At 42.3% G+C, this 17,599-nt stretch overlaps 2 protein-coding genes and 1 long non-coding RNA gene across 5 annotated transcripts in view; 2 read left to right on the top strand and 1 right to left on the bottom strand.

The window, feature by feature from the left end:
- The first annotated feature begins 1,698 nt into the window (after positions 1 to 1,698).
- Positions 1,699 to 4,441, top strand: LOC128776516 (uncharacterized). Its single transcript, XR_008421610.1, has 2 exons — positions 1,699 to 3,319; positions 3,549 to 4,441. It is a non-coding gene; the product is annotated as an uncharacterized LOC128776516 (long non-coding RNA).
- Positions 4,193 to 14,804, bottom strand: LSM1 (LSM1 homolog, mRNA degradation associated). Its single transcript, XM_019440784.2, has 4 exons — positions 14,597 to 14,804; positions 10,074 to 10,142; positions 8,600 to 8,715; positions 4,193 to 4,698 (listed from the first exon to the last, which is right to left on the bottom strand). The coding sequence occupies exons 1-4, from the start codon at positions 14,640 to 14,642 to the stop codon at positions 4,528 to 4,530; spliced, it is 402 nt and encodes a 133-aa protein (XP_019296329.1). The 5' UTR covers positions 14,643 to 14,804; the 3' UTR covers positions 4,193 to 4,527.
- Positions 14,805 to 15,061: 257 nt separating this feature from the next.
- BAG4 (BAG cochaperone 4) overlaps positions 15,062 to 17,599 on the top strand; it is a 29,937-nt gene continuing 27,399 nt past the window's right edge. For all 3 annotated transcript variants that reach the window (XM_019440781.2, XM_019440782.2, XM_019440780.2), the window contains exon 1: positions 15,062 to 15,455. In XM_019440781.2, the coding sequence (XP_019296326.1) occupies positions 15,186 to 15,455 (270 nt within the window). In that variant the 5' untranslated portion in view covers positions 15,062 to 15,185. The remainder of the gene's footprint in view (positions 15,456 to 17,599) is intronic.

Genomic DNA, 17,599 nt, shown 5'->3' with positions numbered 1-17,599 from the left:
AGACCCCAGGCAGAACCGGAGAAGCAGAGAGGTAGGGGAGTCCTAACGAAGTGCACCCACCCAGATGAGTAAACAGCCAGCCTCCATTTCCTAGGGTTGGTTTTCTAATTCTTTCAGGCTAGGAGATCAAGGGATGGGATAGGAAAAATTACTTTTGATTTTGGATCACTTAACTGGATACAAGACCTGCTTAGTTGGTAAAAGCAAGCGTCCACCGAGCAGTCTCTTGCTCTTATCTGGGAGCTGCTGGAGGGTGATATGAAAGATGGGGGTGGGGCATGGCAGTTGGGAAGAAGACAGGCTGAAAGAAGAGTATGTTCTTTCCTTCCAGCAACCTTGATGCGTCGTCCCCTACCTGCAACCTCATGTTTCCCTGGGATGCTCTTCCAGACATTTTTACATCAGTTCTCTTCACTCTTCACACTTGGAGGGCTGTAGTCTAAGGTAAGAGCACATCTCCATATTCAGTGTAAGGGTCTCTACTAATCACTCCTGCTGGTTGTTCATTGGCTCCAGCTGTCCACATGTTCAGTCTCATGGGCAAAAACCTGACCTCTCCTGGATTTAATGAACAGTTGACCCTAGAACAGCAGCTGTTTGAACTGCGCAGGTACATGTATACGTGGATATTTTGATAAATAGATACATATGGTACAGGATGGTAAATGTATTTTCTCTTATGATCTTTTTTTTTTTAATGTTTATTTATTTTTGAGACAGAGAGAGACAGAGTGTGAACGGGGGAGGGTCAGAGAGAGGGAGACACAGAATCTGAAACAGGCTCCAGGCTCTGAGCTGTCAGCACAGAGCCTGACGCGGGGCTCGAACTCACGGACTGCGAGATCATGACCTGAGCCGAAGTCGGCCGCTCAACCGACTGAGCCACCCAGGCGCCCCGCTTATGATCTTCTTAGTAACATTTTCTCTGGCCTTTAAGAATCCAGTACATAATACATAGAACATACAGAATACGTGGTGTTTATGTTATTGGTAGGGCTTCTGGGCAACAGTAGGCTGTCAGCAGTTAAATTTGTGGAGAGTCAAGAGTTACACGGGGATTTCTGACTGAGTGTGTGTGTGGGGAGGCTGGGGTCCCTAACCCCTGCATTGTTCAAGGGTCAACTGTAGTTTTTTTTTTTTTAATTTTTAAAAAATGTTTATTTATTTTTGAGAGAGAGAGAGAGAGACAGAGTGTGAGCAGGGGAGGGGCAGAGAGAGAGAGAGAAAGACACAGAATCTGAAGAGGCTCCAGGCTCTGAGCTGTCAGCACAGAGCCCGACGCGGGACTCGAACGCACAAACCATGAGATCATGACCTGAGCCGAAGTCAGATGCCTAACCGACTGAGCCACCCAGGTGCCCCTCGTCAACTGTAGTTCTAACAGGTTGGGGGGTCACCCTTAGGAATCAGCAGCATTGGTAGAGCATGTGCGCATGTGACCTTTTATCACAGATGACACTCTGCTCAGCTCACAATAACTCCAAGGTGACAGCTCAGACTAGACTCTCTTGCTACTTTCCTTCATTATGAGCAGGGTGTCAGTTGTAGCTTAAAGCTGCAGGATTGTTTCCGCACGAGAGCATCGGCCTGTTAACATCTGCAACCAGGATGCCTTCTTTCTACCTGAGAACCCTGGCTTCTAATGAGAAAGGAAGTTGGATGGAGCTCATCTGGTAACATGCCTTTGGAAAGGTGAAAAATGCCCCACAGATATGTACATACATAGAACTTCTTTTGGGGGAGAATGGGGGTGTGGAACTGTTTGTTAATAGCTTCTCCTCTAGTATTTTCTTGTAAGGTAGTTCCTGGGATTGGTTCCCTGACCTGGGCAGTGCTATGAATCTCACGTATGGCTCTGAGGCTACAGCTTGCCTGGTGCGTCTGCTGTCTGTACCGCACTCTGCCTGAGCCTGCCAGCCCTATACTCTTGGGAGCAAAATGAGACCACTTTCAGCCATCTTCACCCATGTAATACCTCTGGGTTCATGCTGACAGGGTTTCCCTGAAAAGCCCTGCACAATGAACAGTGTGAGACTATCTGGCTTTACTAAATATCCAGGACCTGTTAGTTTATCACAGCCAGGGGAGGGGAGCAGACACTGTGGTTTAAATTAGCTAAGAGCACGCAATATAAGGTCAAGGGCCAAGGAAAGGGAAAAAGAACAGCTGGGAAAGAGATACGCTGCTGTACTCAATGTCATCAGAATAAAGATGGACAGGAAAGGAGCTTTGGTAGATTATCCTTGTCTCCCTAGAAGGCAGCCTCATGGAAACCCCTACTGGAAGAAAGTATTAAAGATAATAGAAAAGTGTGAACTGAGGTTGATTCCAAAATCTAATAATGGAAGAGAGGGCTAGCAATGGTCCAGGAGAAAAAGCACCAGATTTCAGTATCTGCAAAAAGGCTGGGCTGGGCAGAGCTGAGGGCGAGCCATTGCGCCGAGCAGCCTGGAGACCAAGGAAGGAAGCAGGTAGTTGTTTCATCCTTTGGGTCAAACTCTTAGCTGCTGCTTGTGTGACAAAAGGTCAGAAAGCAATGATCAAAACTTGCTAAGGCCGGGAAATTCTATTGTGGAAATTAAGTCCCTTTTTCTCATACTGCATTCAGAATTGTTTGAAGGAGGCCGAAAAAACAAGAAAACCTAGTGAATCCCAATTTCTTGAAGGTGTCTGATGTTCTGATGCAGTGGTGCTCAGAAAAAGATGCTGTAATTCTTGTAGAGATACACAGGTTTTTCAAAGGTTGGTGATGTTTTTTTTCCCCTTTCTGTGTTAATAACAAATTCTGGTTATTAAACAGTAAGATTAGAGGCAAAACACTAGATAAATCATTACCTGCAATAGTTTCTTCACAAATTATCTACTTTAAGGGGGCACCTGGGTGGCTCAGTCGGCTGAGCGTCAGACTTCAGCTCAGGTCACGATCTTGCTATTCTTGAGTTCGAGCCCCACATCAGTCTTGCTGCTTGTCAGCCTGTCAGCAGAGTCCGCTTCAGATTCTCTGTCCCCCTTCTTTTGCCCCTCCCCTACTTGTACCCTCCTCAAAAATAAATATTAAAAAGAAAACAAAAACCAAAAAACAAATTATCTACTTTAAAATCAATCCAATGATGCATAGCTCAGCAGTCAAATGGTTTACAGATATCTGGGGCAGTTTTAAAAATACCTGAACCTGTAAAACGTTAAGTATATTTAATACTGTCAATAATTCAGACATAGGGATTGGATACAAATATCTAAGGAAAAGTTCTTTGCTCAACAGACTACAAAAAGGAAATTATCTGGAGTAATTCCACATTTAAAAAAAATGGAGTCAGGGGTGCCTGGGTGGCTCAGTCGGTTAAGTGGCCGACTTCGGCTCAGGTCATGATCTCGCAGTCCGTGAGTTCAAGCCCCATGTCGGGCTCTGTGCTGACAGCTCAGAGCCTGGAGCCTGTTTCGGATTCTGTGTCTCCCTCTCTCTGACCCTCCCCCGTTCATGCTCTCTGTCTCAAAAATAAATAAACGTTAAAAAAAAATTAAAAACAAAAACAAAAACGGAGTCAGAGAGATTAGCAGAGAGAACAGAGTTACCAACCAGTGTGTTTGAACTCCTAGTTCAGTATGCTGCCCATCACACTACACTGCACTCTCAAAACACGGTCTGTTACACTCCCTGTACAATCAGCACCATGCCAGCAAAGTGGCATCCGCATGGGTTGTTAGCCGGGAATAACCTAGATTACCAGCCACTGAAACACCACTTCATTTGTGCTTTTTGAGTACATAGAAGAGGCTCAAGACTCAATCCGAAGAACAGGAAAACCTCATGAAATTAACAGAAGATTTAGAGAAGAAGTCACCTTCGTAAAGTGCTGGATCTCATGGGAACACAGTTTGGAATAGCTGTCGGTGAAGCAGGACAGCAAATACAGTTGGGATGCTGTTTCTCAAAACTGAGGCTTCTGTTCTCATCAGTAACTGCATACCTGGACCGAAAGTTCCTTCCTCAAGCCTGAAAATGCGTTTTTCTTACCAGACAAAAATACGAAAAGGGGAGAGGGGTGGACCTGAAAATGTTCCTTCACAACTCACTAGCAACTTGGAACTCTCACAGAACGGAGCAGTCGCAGTCTGTGGACAGCATTTACCTTTGGGAACAGAAACTTAATTTGTCAATTCACTGGAGGCAACTCAAACTTGGGAAATAACATGAGTTTGGAGATTCATATTTTATTTACAAGTAAATGAAGAATGTCTCCTGTGAACGCTAATTTGGAACAAGAACAACATAAAGAAGTAGTTGCTGGCTCCACAGTGACGTGTGAAAGGAGTCCTTGCTACTGGTTTTTCTTAAACAATGATTTTGTCATTAAAAAGGAAAAAAAACAACAAAGCCACGTGATTTCTTCATGTTGCACATGCGAAAGAATTCAAAATAAAAATGACTTTCCAAACTCTACAGTCTCTAGTCAAACGTGTGAGGAGACCAGGATGTCACTTTCATTCAGTGAGAGCCTCAAGAGCAATGGCCTCTGAGCAAATGACTTAATACTCATCAAGAGTATCTGCTCGAGGAATGGAGAGACCCCGATCCTTAAGAGCTTGAACTTTCAGCTTCTCGGCTTCCAGCTTGGTCTGCTGTTCTACCCTTTGTTCTTCTAGGATTTCTTCAATAGACACTTGCTGGAGGGGTGTGTCACTCTCCTTTTCCAAGTCCTACAAAATAAGCAGGGTTGAAAAACTTCCACTGACGACCAAGAATAGAAAACATTATAAATCTTTAGGCAAATGGATTCCTATGCCAGGCTTGGGTTATTTTTCATGATTGTGACACGGCTGAAACATCCTTCTCCTGAGGACAGAGAAATGGCAACACTACTACAGAATACATACTTAGATGAACACAGTATTGGGGATCAGTACCAGTGTGTATAGAAAGCTTTAAGTTATCTGAAGTCCTACATTACTCAAGGACTGTTCTTCTTAAAAAGATGACATATATGCATATATATGTATGAACAGCTATTTCCCCAGCCCCAAAGGACACAAGAGAAAAGTTACTGAGGCCAAGATGGCTTTAGATAAGTTTTGTATTTTTACATGATCAAAGTCAGCTTAATTTCTGGGGGTTGTGGCTCACTAAGGTAGAGAACACTGATTCAAAGACGTACCCCCACCCAAAGACAACAAGTCTTCTAGGGAAAACCTCATTAGACCAGTTAGGTTACTAAAAATCAGCTTGGCTCCACTATTTTAATTTAAAATATTTTTGCATTAAAAAAAAAAGTTATTTTTTCCCCTATTTTATTTTTTAAGTAGACTCCACCTCCAGTGCAGGGCTTGAACTCACGACCCCGAGAGCAAGACCTGAACTGAGGTCAAGAGTCAGATGCTTAACTGACTGAGCCACCCAAGTGCCTCATTTTCCCCCTTATTTTAAAAATACACGCTCACTGTATGAAATTTAGAAAACAGACCAGCAGAAAAAAATTTTTTTAAGATTATCTATAATTCCAGTATAGAACAATATTTTGGTAAACATCCTTCCAATTTTTCTATGTATATACTGACTTAAAAAAAATCTACAATGCAAACATTAATTTTTTCACTTACTCTGGCATCATATGCTTAATATTTTTATGTCTGAACACCTTACAAACATTTGATAACTAACCTTTCATGCAGAACCTTGCTATAAAAGTATCTCATTATCCACAGATTGTTTATTCTCCTTAAACAATTCTGTGTTTCTGTAACATGGAAGGCCAATACACACAGGTATTCTTCTCTTCCTCTATGATTTTCAGTAATAAAATTCTGGGAAGGCATCAACACATCGACGATGTGCTCCAGATGCTCCAGCCTACCCCGGATACTAACACTTCACATGCCTGCCAAGGCCTCGAAAGCCACAGGCAGTGACAGCAGATGGAAGATTCTCACCAGAGAGGTTAGAAAGAAAGCCAAATAAATTACACAAGTCCTGCCCTGGGTCAAATGTTAACTGTACTGGGCAAAACATATCTAATCAAATGAAACCTGCCCTCACAATCTATGGGTAGCAGCTGCAGGGAAGATAAGGTCTTAGCCCGGTGTACTGCTTCTTGGACTTTTCAATATGCTATTCATCAAGCTATGCATGTGGTTTGATGATGCCAATTCCCAACAAGCAGTCTTACTACTTAAGGCTGTGTGCATTACTGTCCTTGAGGCAGAATCCAGGGACTTCTTAAACAAGATGTTCACAGAATCTAAATGGTTTCTGGGTATGAGCTTCCCTAGGGCTGGTACTTGGTTTCTTCACACTGACTATTGATTTCATAAGCTGTGTACGGTTCAACTTACTTGAGCCGTTAGTTTAGTGGTACCACTGTAGAAATTCTGCAGCATCCAAACAATTAACATATAAGAGTACTTTCTCCACAAAAGGGCCCCTAGGAAACAATGAACCTTCAAGAACAAATGCAAGGTCATTCCTCCTCACACACATATACATCTACACAGGGGTACATTTGTGCCAACGTTAACTGGCACACAAAGCATTTCTGTGGTGTTTACAACTATAAAACCAAAGCAGAGTATGTATGAATATTTTAACTTAAATCTTTTCCTCTGATAGCAAAGTAATATGTTTACTCTTTAAACAATAGATTGAGAAAATTATAAACAAAGGAAAAAAAATCACCCACACTCCTACTGTCCAGAGAGGGGTTAGCTCTCTTAATATACTGGCAACAACTTAACATTTACTAGCCCCACTCCCCACACCCCAGGGTACCAGAGTGCTGTATTTCAACTTTTACATATTATGACGGGATGACAATTTCCACTGCTGAACAGTGCAAAAAATGATCTAATGGACCAAAAATAGCAACCACAAAAACATTTTAAAAATTAGAAAAAACCATTTCATACATTTCATAGCAGCACTTAGCAATACTGCTATTTATTGATAATATTGATCAGTAATCTCTAGCTGTTTCAACATGAGGTCTCTAAACCAACCTGATCCTGGCAGAATTATCTTCTTACTTTCTCAAATGGCTTATTATTGAAAATTGCCACAGACCAAACCACTCCACTCCAAAGACTTATGTAAACCTAACTTAAGATGTGGGTAGGTGTTGAGAAACTACATTGAAAACAAAATAGGAAAGGATAAAATTAAGCAAATGCCAAAGTTTTTTAGTTTGATTTTCCTGACAAACCCAATAATCAGAAGCAAAGTCAAAGGTTTTAAAGAAAGCATTTTTAAGTAAATATTTTATGTAAAACATGAAGTCAAGTTTTATCTTCTTTTAAAAATGTCTGTGAATCACTATATTGTACACCTGAAACTAATATAACAATCTCAGTATATCTTGGCCTCAGTAACTTTTCTGTTAACTGGAATTAAAAACTTAAGGGGCACTTGGGTGGCTCAGTCAGTTGAGCATCCGCTCTTGATTTTTTGGCTCAGGTCATGATCTCATGGTTGGTGAGATGTAGCCCCACGTCAGGCTCCGTGTTGGAGCCTGCTTGGGATTCTCTCTTTCTCTCTGCCCCTCCCCCACTCACACACTCACTCTCTCTCAAAATAAGTAAATAGACTTTATAAAATAAAATAAGGGGCGCCTGGGTGGCTTAGTCCGTTAAGTGTCCAACTTCGGCTCGGGTCATGATCTCACAGTTCGTGAGTTCAAGCCCCGTGTCAGGCTCTGTGCTGACAGCTCAGAGCCTAGAGCCTGCTTCAGTTTCTGTCTGTCTCCCTCTCTGTCCCTCCCCTGCTTGTGCTCTCCTTCTCTCTCAAAAAATAAACAAACATAAAAAATTAAAAATTAAAAAAAACTTAAAAAGCTAAAAAACAAAGTGTATTTCTAATAGTTATACATGATTTTCTAATAGTTTTATATGTATATATGCTTACATATATGTATATGCACAGTTATGTATTTACACACACACAGATCTACAGTATAACAGGTTAGAAGACTTTTCACCTGCCAACTGGTCTTCCTGGCATAGATACACAGCTACCTCTTTAGTTGTGAGCTAAGAATCCAAGTGAAGCTGAACTCTATTCTCAGGACTGGTAACAGATGGCTTCTCCTACAGCCATTCCTTCCCCTTCCCCCCTTAAAAAACAGGGACATCATATTGTACATGCAACGTGTCTTTCCCCCAAACCCTGCTCATTAGCTTTATGTCATGAAAACCTACTTGTAACCAATTGTTTAAATGACTGCAAAATATTCCAGTGTATATAAATCATTCTTTATTGAACTATTCATCTCTAGTTAGGTATTAAGTTTTTCAATTTTCTGCTATTAAAGATAACAGAAATAATATATTAATGAACATATTTGTACCAGATGGTATTTTTGTATCCGGTAAAATCAATGATACTTTGCTGCTAATGGGATCAAAATCTTTAAAATGCCAAGAGGCACTGAAACAAAGTTAATTATTCTCTGTAATTTTCCTTTTACCACTCTAGCTTTCCTAAGCTAATTTGGTGGTTTCCTATGAGAAGCTGGGAGAAACGTTAAAAATGTATTTTTTCCTTCTTGAAAAGACAAAAAGAAACCTAACTAGCATGATTATCAAGACCCACAGCAGCTTAACAGTTTTCACTTACTATTTCTCCTAGTAGGACCACATTTTCTCCTCTGACCACAAAAATCCCTCGAGGAATATCACCGTATTTTTTGCCCACATGAATACGCTCCACAGTCTGATGTAGCACTAAATTAGCTATAAGTGTATAGGGAAGAAACAAAGATATTTAGTTCAAATTATTGGGTAAAGGTCCACAACTCAAATAATCAGTTGAGTAGAAAAGATTTAGCTGAACATGATTTTAAAACTTTCTAATTCTGGTCAAAAGCTAAAATTTGAAATAGTCTTCTCCTATTTCACTAAGACATACCACTTGGGAGAGACTTCTAAACAATTGCAAACTGAGAGAGCATTTGGGATTATGTTGCACTGATGCATGAATGTTGGTGGGAATCAGTCACAAAAATTAACTTCCTTTATCAGTTAAATTGCAAATATCAACATGACTGTAAGAAAATACAAAGGAGTAGGGCACTTGGAAGACTCTAAAGCCTAAACAACTGCAGATATCAAAACTTTTTAAGACAAAAGCAATCTCTGTATGTTGTGTGGGTATGTGTATATGACGATTTACCAAAAATTTAACTTTGTTTCAGTACTTAGGATTCATTTAACCCAGTGCAGGTATCCATGGGTTATGACATACAAAAACTTTTTTTCACACTGTCAGATAACCATACCTGGTAAACTGAGAATAAAGAATTTGCTATTTCCCTCCCCCCCCCCCAAAATAATTAGACAAATTTGACTTAAGATTCAGAACTCTAATCTGTTAAGAGTAACTACTTTTCTTTTAAAATTGGTACTATTTGTCTTATTTGAAGAAAAGCAAATATCTGTTATCTTCCCCAATTCCTATAAAGTGTTTCAATTATGTTACTTTTCCCCATGCCCAAATCCACTAGCAGAGATCCAACAAATGTTGGTATGAACTGAGAAGTTCCTTGAAACAGAAGCAAATATATATCTCTTTAGAAAAATGCAAGGTGCAAAACAAAGATCAAGACTCTTGAGTCTGATGTATCCCTAAAGTGTAAAATCTTGAACTTAACGTTGGGATCCCTAAAAAGCTTCTGGAAATACCTTCTATCCAACTTTCATTGGACAGGGAGGGATTACCTTCAGTGCAGGAACTGCTTTGAAGAGTAGTGGCACCCAAGCCAATGTACAAATGAGCAGCTTTTTCAGTGGACTGAGTTTATTTCTATCATTTGGCTCCCTCTACTGGGGAAAATAAAAAAACAGTCCAAAACATTGTAATCGTATGTTCTAGTGAAAACCAGTTTTAGAAATACGAACTTGTAAATACTAGCTTTTGAATCACCTAATCATAATTTAGAAAACAATGATGTAATGACTCAAAACAGTATTCCATTATGCCAGACACTTGAGAAAGCTGCAGGTAAGTCAATTTCAACATGAATTAACACAAAAATACATAACAATGGTGTCTCTCATTATCCAGAGGATAAGACTCCACAACTAGTACATACCGAATTGATCAATGCTTCTTAAAAAACCTATAAGTGTCCTTCCATCTCGAAGCAGGACCAAATGCTTTTCTGGGGAGAGGAAAAAAGATCTTTAAAAAATGAGAACTGTTAGCTTCAGGACTAGTTTACAGTATTAACAATAAAAAAAAAAGTTAATAGCAATTTAAGCTCCACCACTTCCTCTTCCAATGTATTTATGGCAGAGTTCATTGGGAAATTAGAAAGAGGACCAAGGTATTCTGGGGTTTAGATGACAACAGTCGTGGTGAAAAGGAGCAGAAGCGTGTGGCAGAGTGGGCAAAGGACTGGGTGAGGAGCACGGAAGCATGACTACCAGCTCTAGATGTTAATGTTGGCAGTTAAACCCTCCCAGTGTCATGTCAGTTTCTACATCCACAAATTGAGAAATTTAGTCTAGATGACCTCTGTGATCTTAATTCCACAATTATTTTCCTCTTAACTTAGAAGGGCTTCTATTTCACCCTTTGGAATCAGGGAAGGTTTTAAATAAAAACAATGCCTCAAGTGAAATAAGGATGCTGACAATCAGCTAGATCAAAAATTCATGAATATTTATTGAAAGCTATGTGTTGTTCTGGGGCTGAGATATACAGTAGAGAAGACTCAAAGTGATCAACCTTATCAACTTATATTCCTGGTGGAGGAAGGCAAACAAAAACCAAAAAATGACCTACTGTGATTAGTGCAATGGAATAACAAACAAGACAGCAGGATAGTATGATGAAGAGAGAGAGAAAGTGGCTAGGAAAAACCTCTTTGAAGAGGTGACTTTCAGCTGATACTGAAGAATGACAATAAGCCAGTTGCTAGAATAGGTAGCAAAATTCATTAATTTCTTTAATGCCATAAAGTACTTTCTAGAAGCATAACAGAGAAACAAGACAGTGATTCTTCCCTGAAGGAATCTGTAGTCTTCTTTGGGCTATAATTAAGTATTACAAGAAAGCAAATCTTAATTATATGAAACTGAGAGAAACTATTTAGCTGGAGGAAGTATCTGAGTTCAACCTTGAAAGGTAGATAATTTTTGGCCTCTGGGAAGAGTGACAGGGAAGGGGAGAGAAAGGGAAATCTGTAATTTAGGCAGCAGGAAAAAAAAAAGGTCTGTATGTATCCATACGTTTGGCTAAAAGTTGGGGGTGTAAAGGGAAGTCACAGGAGATAAAGTCCAAAAAGTACCAGAAGCAGGTTCAGCTCGCATTATGCTTCACAAGAAAACACTGAAGACTGAAACGGCAGAAAAGGGAGAGCAGAATGTGAGACATTAAAAAGAAACCTACGCCAAGCCCAATGGAAACGGAGAGGCAGAGAGAACTAAGACTGTGTGTGATCCTTTTTCTTTTTTATTTTTTTTTAATTTTTATTTATTTATTTATTTTTTTTTTTAATTTATTTTTGGGACAGAGAAAGACAGAGCATGAACGGGGGAGGGGCAGAGAGAGAGGGAGACACAGAATCGGAAACAGGCTCCAGGCTCCGAGCCATCAGCCCAGAGCCTGACGCGGGGCTCGAACTCACAGACCGCGAGATCGTGACCTGGCTGAAGTCGGACGCTTAACCGACTGCGCCACCCAGGCGCCCCATCCTTTTTCTTTTTTAGAGAAAGAGAGAGCGCCAGCATGCATGCAAGAGAAGGGCAGAGGAAGAGAGAGAATCCTAAGCAGGCTCCACACTCAGCGAGGAGCCTGATGTGGGGCTTGATCCCATAACCCTGGGATCACGACCTGAGCTGAAATCAAGAGTTGGATGCTCAACCAATTGAGTCATCCAGGCACCCCAACACTATGTAGTTCGAAATGATGGGACTGGTCAGCTGAGTTTGTAAAGGTGTGGGAGGGTGGAGGGGGTGAGTGCTGAAGAGAGGAGTTAAGGAAATGTAGGAATTTTGAGTCTTCATGTCAGGGCGGGTCATTTATCAAAAGTTGGGAATAAAAGAAGCTTAAGAATAAAAGAAGCTTAGCTATTTGTGATTCTGAAGTGCTAACCAGGACACCTATGTAGAGATGTCAACAGGCAGTTGTAAATGTTAAGACTGGAATGTCAAAGAGGTCAGAATTAGAATTTTGGATAAGTCCACAGGGAGGTGATATAATTATTAAAGTCCAGGAACTCTCTTAGAGATTTAAAGAAAGAAGCACACCAAAGACAGAACCTAAGGGACCACCTATTTTAGGGAATAGTGAGAGTTAGGTAATAAAATCACCAAGTATCAATCTGGCGAAATCAAGAAAAGAAAACAATTAAGAATCTAGTAGTAACAGTATCACAGTGCTGCAGAGGGGAGGGAAGAACCCAGAAGAAGGCATCAGACTGCTGCCTTTCAAGAATACAGCTTCAGGGGCACCTGGGTGGCTCAGTCGGTTAAGTGTCCACCCTCTTGATTTCCACTCAGGTCATGATCTCACGGTTCCTGAGATTGAGCTCTGCTTTGGGCTCCACGCTGACAGTTCAGAGCTTACTTGTAATTCTCTCTCTATCTCTCTGCTCTTCCTCCGCACGTTCTTGCGGCTCACTCTCTCTCAAAATAAATAAACTTAAAAAAAAGAATGCAGCTTCAGCAGTATGATGACAAGAAAAATCACACTGCAGGGGTAACGGAGGTGCTCAGGAAGTAGAGTCAAATGGAGAAGATTCAAAAGGTGTGGGGGTAAAGATAGGAAAAAAGGAATGGGAGTCTGCTGAGGAGACGTAACTGAGAGAAAATAGGAGATGGACACACAAGAATATACATGAAGGAAAGAATTTAGGGGAAGAGAGAAGATATGAGAGGAAAAGGGTATTAATGGAAGAAGCAGTGGGAAGAAAGAGGAATAAAAGAGACTGAAAGGGAGAAACACTTCCTACTCAGATGAGACAATGAATGAATATGCAGAAAGACTGAGGAGAGAAGATGAAATTGTATGTGTGGTTGTGGGGGTAGTGAAGGGTGCATAAGAAATTGTTTCAAACTTTTTAGTAAAGGAAGGGGCTTGGAATCTACAAAGAACAGGTTAGAGGGCTTTATTACATTATTTTTAGTAAAACAGCAGAATGTATTAGGGGCCTCACATAATTCAGATACACAAAACGAGAGGTGGAGGCAAAAGGGCATCCACAGACGACAGAAATTGAAGATTTCATTACATATTACAGATAAGCTTGTGCAGTTCTTATTCATATATGAATATGGTCCAATTCACACTACATTTTCTTTTCACAGCAAAATCACTAATTTTGATTTAAAAAATGATTTCAGACAATGATAAAAAGAGAATATGATCATGGACTCACTTTTTATTTTATTATTATCATCTTTTAATATTTAGTTTTGGGAGAGCACAAGTGGGGGGGGGGGGTGGATGGAGAAAGGGGGACAGAGGATCCTAAGCAGGCTCTACACTGACAAGTTGACAGCAGTGAGCCCCATATGAGCTTGAACTCACCAACCACGAGATCATGACCTGAGCCGAAGTTGGACCCTCAACTGACTGAGCCATCCAGGTGCCCCTTATTTTACTATTTTTTTAAAGATTTTATTTTTAAGTAATCTCTACACCCAACGTGGGGCTCAAACTCACAACCCAGAGACCAAGAGTCGCATGCTCTACTGACTGAGCCAGCCAGGGGCCACACAGACTCACTTTTTAAATTTGCATACACAGTAACTGTGATTGTTGTGACTTGTTCAAAACCATGTAAACCATTCTGCAGCAATTACAAGTTAATGAGACAGATCACACGATTAAAATTATAAAATGTTGCTTGAGGAATAATTCACAGATGAGAGCTTAGAAAAAAGGAAAGATAGGACAACTATTAAGTTGGCTCCTCTTTTGCACAGGACTGTACTCATCTTCAGGACAATTACTGGCAATAAGAGATGTCTTATTAGGAGGAATAAAAGAAAATTGTCGAACAGAAAAAGAAAAAAAAATTGGAAGTGATTCAGCCTTTCCAGAAAAGTCAAGATCTTGTCTGACAGCGATCTCTACTACCATAACCTGAAAGTGCTTAAGACCCTTACGGTAGAAGAATATTGCAATGACTACACAGCATAAAGCCTATGTTTAGTGTCAATTACGTCCAACTACTGTTGGTCTTAAATTTTTCGTTTCTTAATGAATCCTTTCTCTATTCTGATTCATCCACCATTAACAACCTGGTACTTCGATATATCGCAGGTGGGAGACAGTAGACGGGGGGAGGGCAATTTTCGTGTTTGGGCCTCAGTAGCCGCGTCCTTCCACAGCAGGACTTAAATTCTACAGCTTGTGGCTTACCGACTCCGGGATTGGTGGAGGCTGCGAGAGGCAGGGCAGAGGTAGACGGCTAGGGGGTGGGCAAACGGAGCGTCTTGCGGCTCTTCACTCACGTGGAGGATGTCAACGCCAAACACCCTGAATTGTGTCAAAAACACACTCAACCCGCCCCAGACTCATTCTACGAGCCCCTTCCCGAAGAGATACGCGCCCAGGAGGAAGGATCTCACCCCAGACTTCATCCAGGGGAGATGAGCTACTCACTGTCGATGTCCTCGATGAGGCTGGCGGTGCCGGGCATATAGTTCATTTTGAGCTGAGATAAGGCTGCAGTGTACAGCGGCGGTGGCCCAGCGTGTCCAACACCTTCCTCCGACCGCAGTCGCCGCCTGGGCGGGACTGGGACAAGGACCCCGACCAGGAGCAGCACTTCTGCCCCGGCTTTCAGCAGCCGGGGCCTGCCGGAAACGCCTCCATATTATTCCCACCCACTTCCGGTACCACGTGCCCGTCCTCAGGAAGAGGCGGGACTGTCGTGCGGTCCAGAGACAACATTTCCCCATCCCTGATAAAAGGGGAAGCGGAATCTAGATTGACTAGATGGCAGGGAAGACGTATTCTCCCTATTGAGGAACGCGGTGCTGCCGCCTGCCTTCTTACTTCCCAGACCCCAAAGTCACGGACCTCCGTTCCTCAATTGTCGGGACTCGACAGCCGAAGGGGCGGGACCGGGTCTGGGATTGGCTGTTGTCGGCCGACCCCTTTCACTGCTGTCCAGTTCCTCTCGCGGGCAGGCGCCTGCGCAATGGGACGGTCGTGGGGGGCGGGAAGCGCTTCGGGGCAGTAGAGTCCCATGTCGGCCTTGAGGCGCTCGGGCTACGGCCCCAGTGACGGCCCGTCATATGGCCGCTACTACGGGCCAGGGGGTGGAGATGTGCCCATGCACCCACCTCCGCCCTTGTATCCTCCTCGCCCTGAACCTCCCCAGCCTCCCATTTCCTGGCGGGTGCGCGGGGGCGGCCCGGCTGAGACCACCTGGCCGGGAGAAGGCGGAGGAGGCGATGGCTACTATGCCTCTGCAGGCGCCTGGTCAGAGACAGGTCGAGCTGGAGGAAGCCACCAGGTAAGCTTTGCGCCATCTGTCCCAGGGGGTTCCGATAAGGGGAGTCTTGGGTGGGGGTTGAGGGCCATCGGGATTGATAAACCTCCAGAGTTCATAATGGATCGGGTTTCATATTTGTTTTCCTTATGGGAGGGTTGGAGAGACAGAGACCGGAATCGTGGCGGGGGCGGGGGGATATGCTTGTGTTCTCTTTGCTTTTCCTTTCCTGCTTCGACCATAGTAAATGTGTCTATTACCATTAAAAAAGGAAGAAAGATACTGCGCTGACTTGCTAAGCTAAGTAGCAGGCTGCGGAGTCTCTCGCCTTGAATTGATGTTGGGCCGGAGTGACCTGGCCAAGCTTTTCGAGCTCTAACAATTTATCCTGCGTGGCTCATATGGCCGGCTCTCCCCAAGAAGGGAGGTGGCTGCAGCCCCCGCTGTCACTCAGCAACCCCTCCCGCCGGGAAGGAGCGGTGAAGGAAGAGGAGGGATCCGGCATTTAGCCCTTTGCCCCTAATACTTTGCCCAGGATTGAATCACCAATAATCAGTGTTAGAAAACACCTTTACTTGGATTATTAACTTAATCTTCACTGCGGCTGCAACGTAAATGTCATCACAGTCTCCCTATTTTATGCTTAAATAGTTGGCTCTGAGAGGTCAACTCACTTAACTTGGTCAATAGAGGTATCCCCGGCTTTTTGAAGGTTCACCTCATTGCCACTTCAGGTTTTTCAGGAAATACCTACATTAGTGCCTGTTTTTACTTAAGGAAAAGAAATCTGAAGAAGAGTTTTGCTCTCACGAAAAAAGGTGAAAAGCGAAAATAGCTTCAGCGTTTGTTTTGCAGCAAGCAGTTGTAGAGGCAGTGCGCAACTGGGCAGTGAGAGTGGCACCGCCAAGCTTCTTCCCTGGGAACTGCACTCCGCATCTCAGTATCATGCTGCCATAGCTTTGAACTGTGTCTGTGAGCATCTGTGTTTTATCTCGATTTATTTTGTGCATCCATCAGCAGGATATGTCCTAAGGTATTAGAAAAGCCTCAGAAAGGTTATTTTGAGGGTCTGGGATTGCGCAAACGTTTTTCATAAAAATTAATGGTAATCGCTTTTTCGCCTTATGCCATTTTGGCTTGCAAAAGATTTCATAGGAATGTCCTACTTTCAAGATAGCAGGGGAAACCTGTACACTCGGATTTACAGCATTTTACTCCTTGTATTCTTGCCAGATATATACTCTCTTTTGCTAATTTCAGTATTCTTAGTAGAGAATTATAATATGGTGAGGTGCACACCTCTGTTTTTGTTCAGTAATTAATAGCATCTTCGTGGGTTGAAAATGTAGTAGTGAAATGCTCATACATTGCTGGTGGGGATGTAAAATGGTTCAGTGCTTTGGAAAATAGTTTGTCAGTTCCTCAGGCATCAAGTGTAGAGTTAGTATATTATTCAGCAAGTTTGCTTTTAATTATGTACCCGACAGAACTGAAAACATGTCTACGTAAAAACTTGCATGTTTTTATGACCAACAGGCATGTTCGTGGCAACATTACTCAGAGCAGCCAAAAGTGGAAATAACCCAAATGTCCATCAACTGATGAATAGATAAAATATGGTTCACTTATACAATGGAATTATTTAGCCATAGGGAGGACATAAGTACTGATACGTCCTATGATGTGGATGAACCTTGAAAACATCATGCTACATGAACAAAGACAGTCAGAAAGACCACATACTGTATGAGTTCATTTATATGAAATGTCCAGAATAGGCAAATCTGTAGAGAGAAAGATTGGTGGTTGACAGGGGCTAGGGGGACTGGGGACTCTGAGGTGATGATAAAGGGTATGGGGTTTCTTTTTGGGGTGATGAAAATATTCTGGAATTAGATAGTGATGATGATTGCACAACTTTGAGTATACTGAATATACTAAGAATTGTTGTACACTTTATTTAAAAAAAATGTTTATTTTTGAAAGAGAGAGGGAGAGAGGGAGCACGCACACATGCGAGCGGAGGAAGGACAGAGAGAGGAGACAGAGGATCCAAAGCCAGCTCTGTGCTGAGAGTGGAGAGTTCAGTGTGGGGCTTGAACTCACGAACGGAGAGATCATGACCTGAGCCCAAGTAAGATGTTTAACCGATTGAGCTGCCCAGGTGC

This window comes from Panthera pardus, unplaced genomic scaffold, assembly GCF_024362965.1.
Source record: "Panthera pardus isolate Hobbes unplaced genomic scaffold, ASM2436296v1 HiC_scaffold_13, whole genome shotgun sequence".
Classification (NCBI taxonomy): Eukaryota; Metazoa; Chordata; class Mammalia; order Carnivora; family Felidae; genus Panthera; species Panthera pardus.
The sequence above is the reverse complement of the archived record's forward strand: the minus strand, read 5'-3'. Positions and strand labels throughout refer to the sequence as shown.

What these genes read in the sequence shown, in the direction of transcription:
- LSM1 (XM_019440784.2), bottom strand. Translation starts at nt 14,642, where the DNA reads ATGAACTATATGCCCGGCACCGCCAGCCTCATCGAGGACATCGACA. An exon ending in CCTCATCGAGGACATCGACA is followed by an intron (nt 10,143 to 14,596) that starts GTGAGTAGCTCA and finishes TCCTCTCCCCAG; the next exon opens with AAAAGCATTTGGTCCTGCTT. An exon ending in TGGTCCTACTAGGAGAAATA is followed by an intron (nt 4,699 to 8,599) that starts GTAAGTGAAAAC and finishes CTTATTTTGTAG; the next exon opens with GACTTGGAAAAGGAGAGTGA.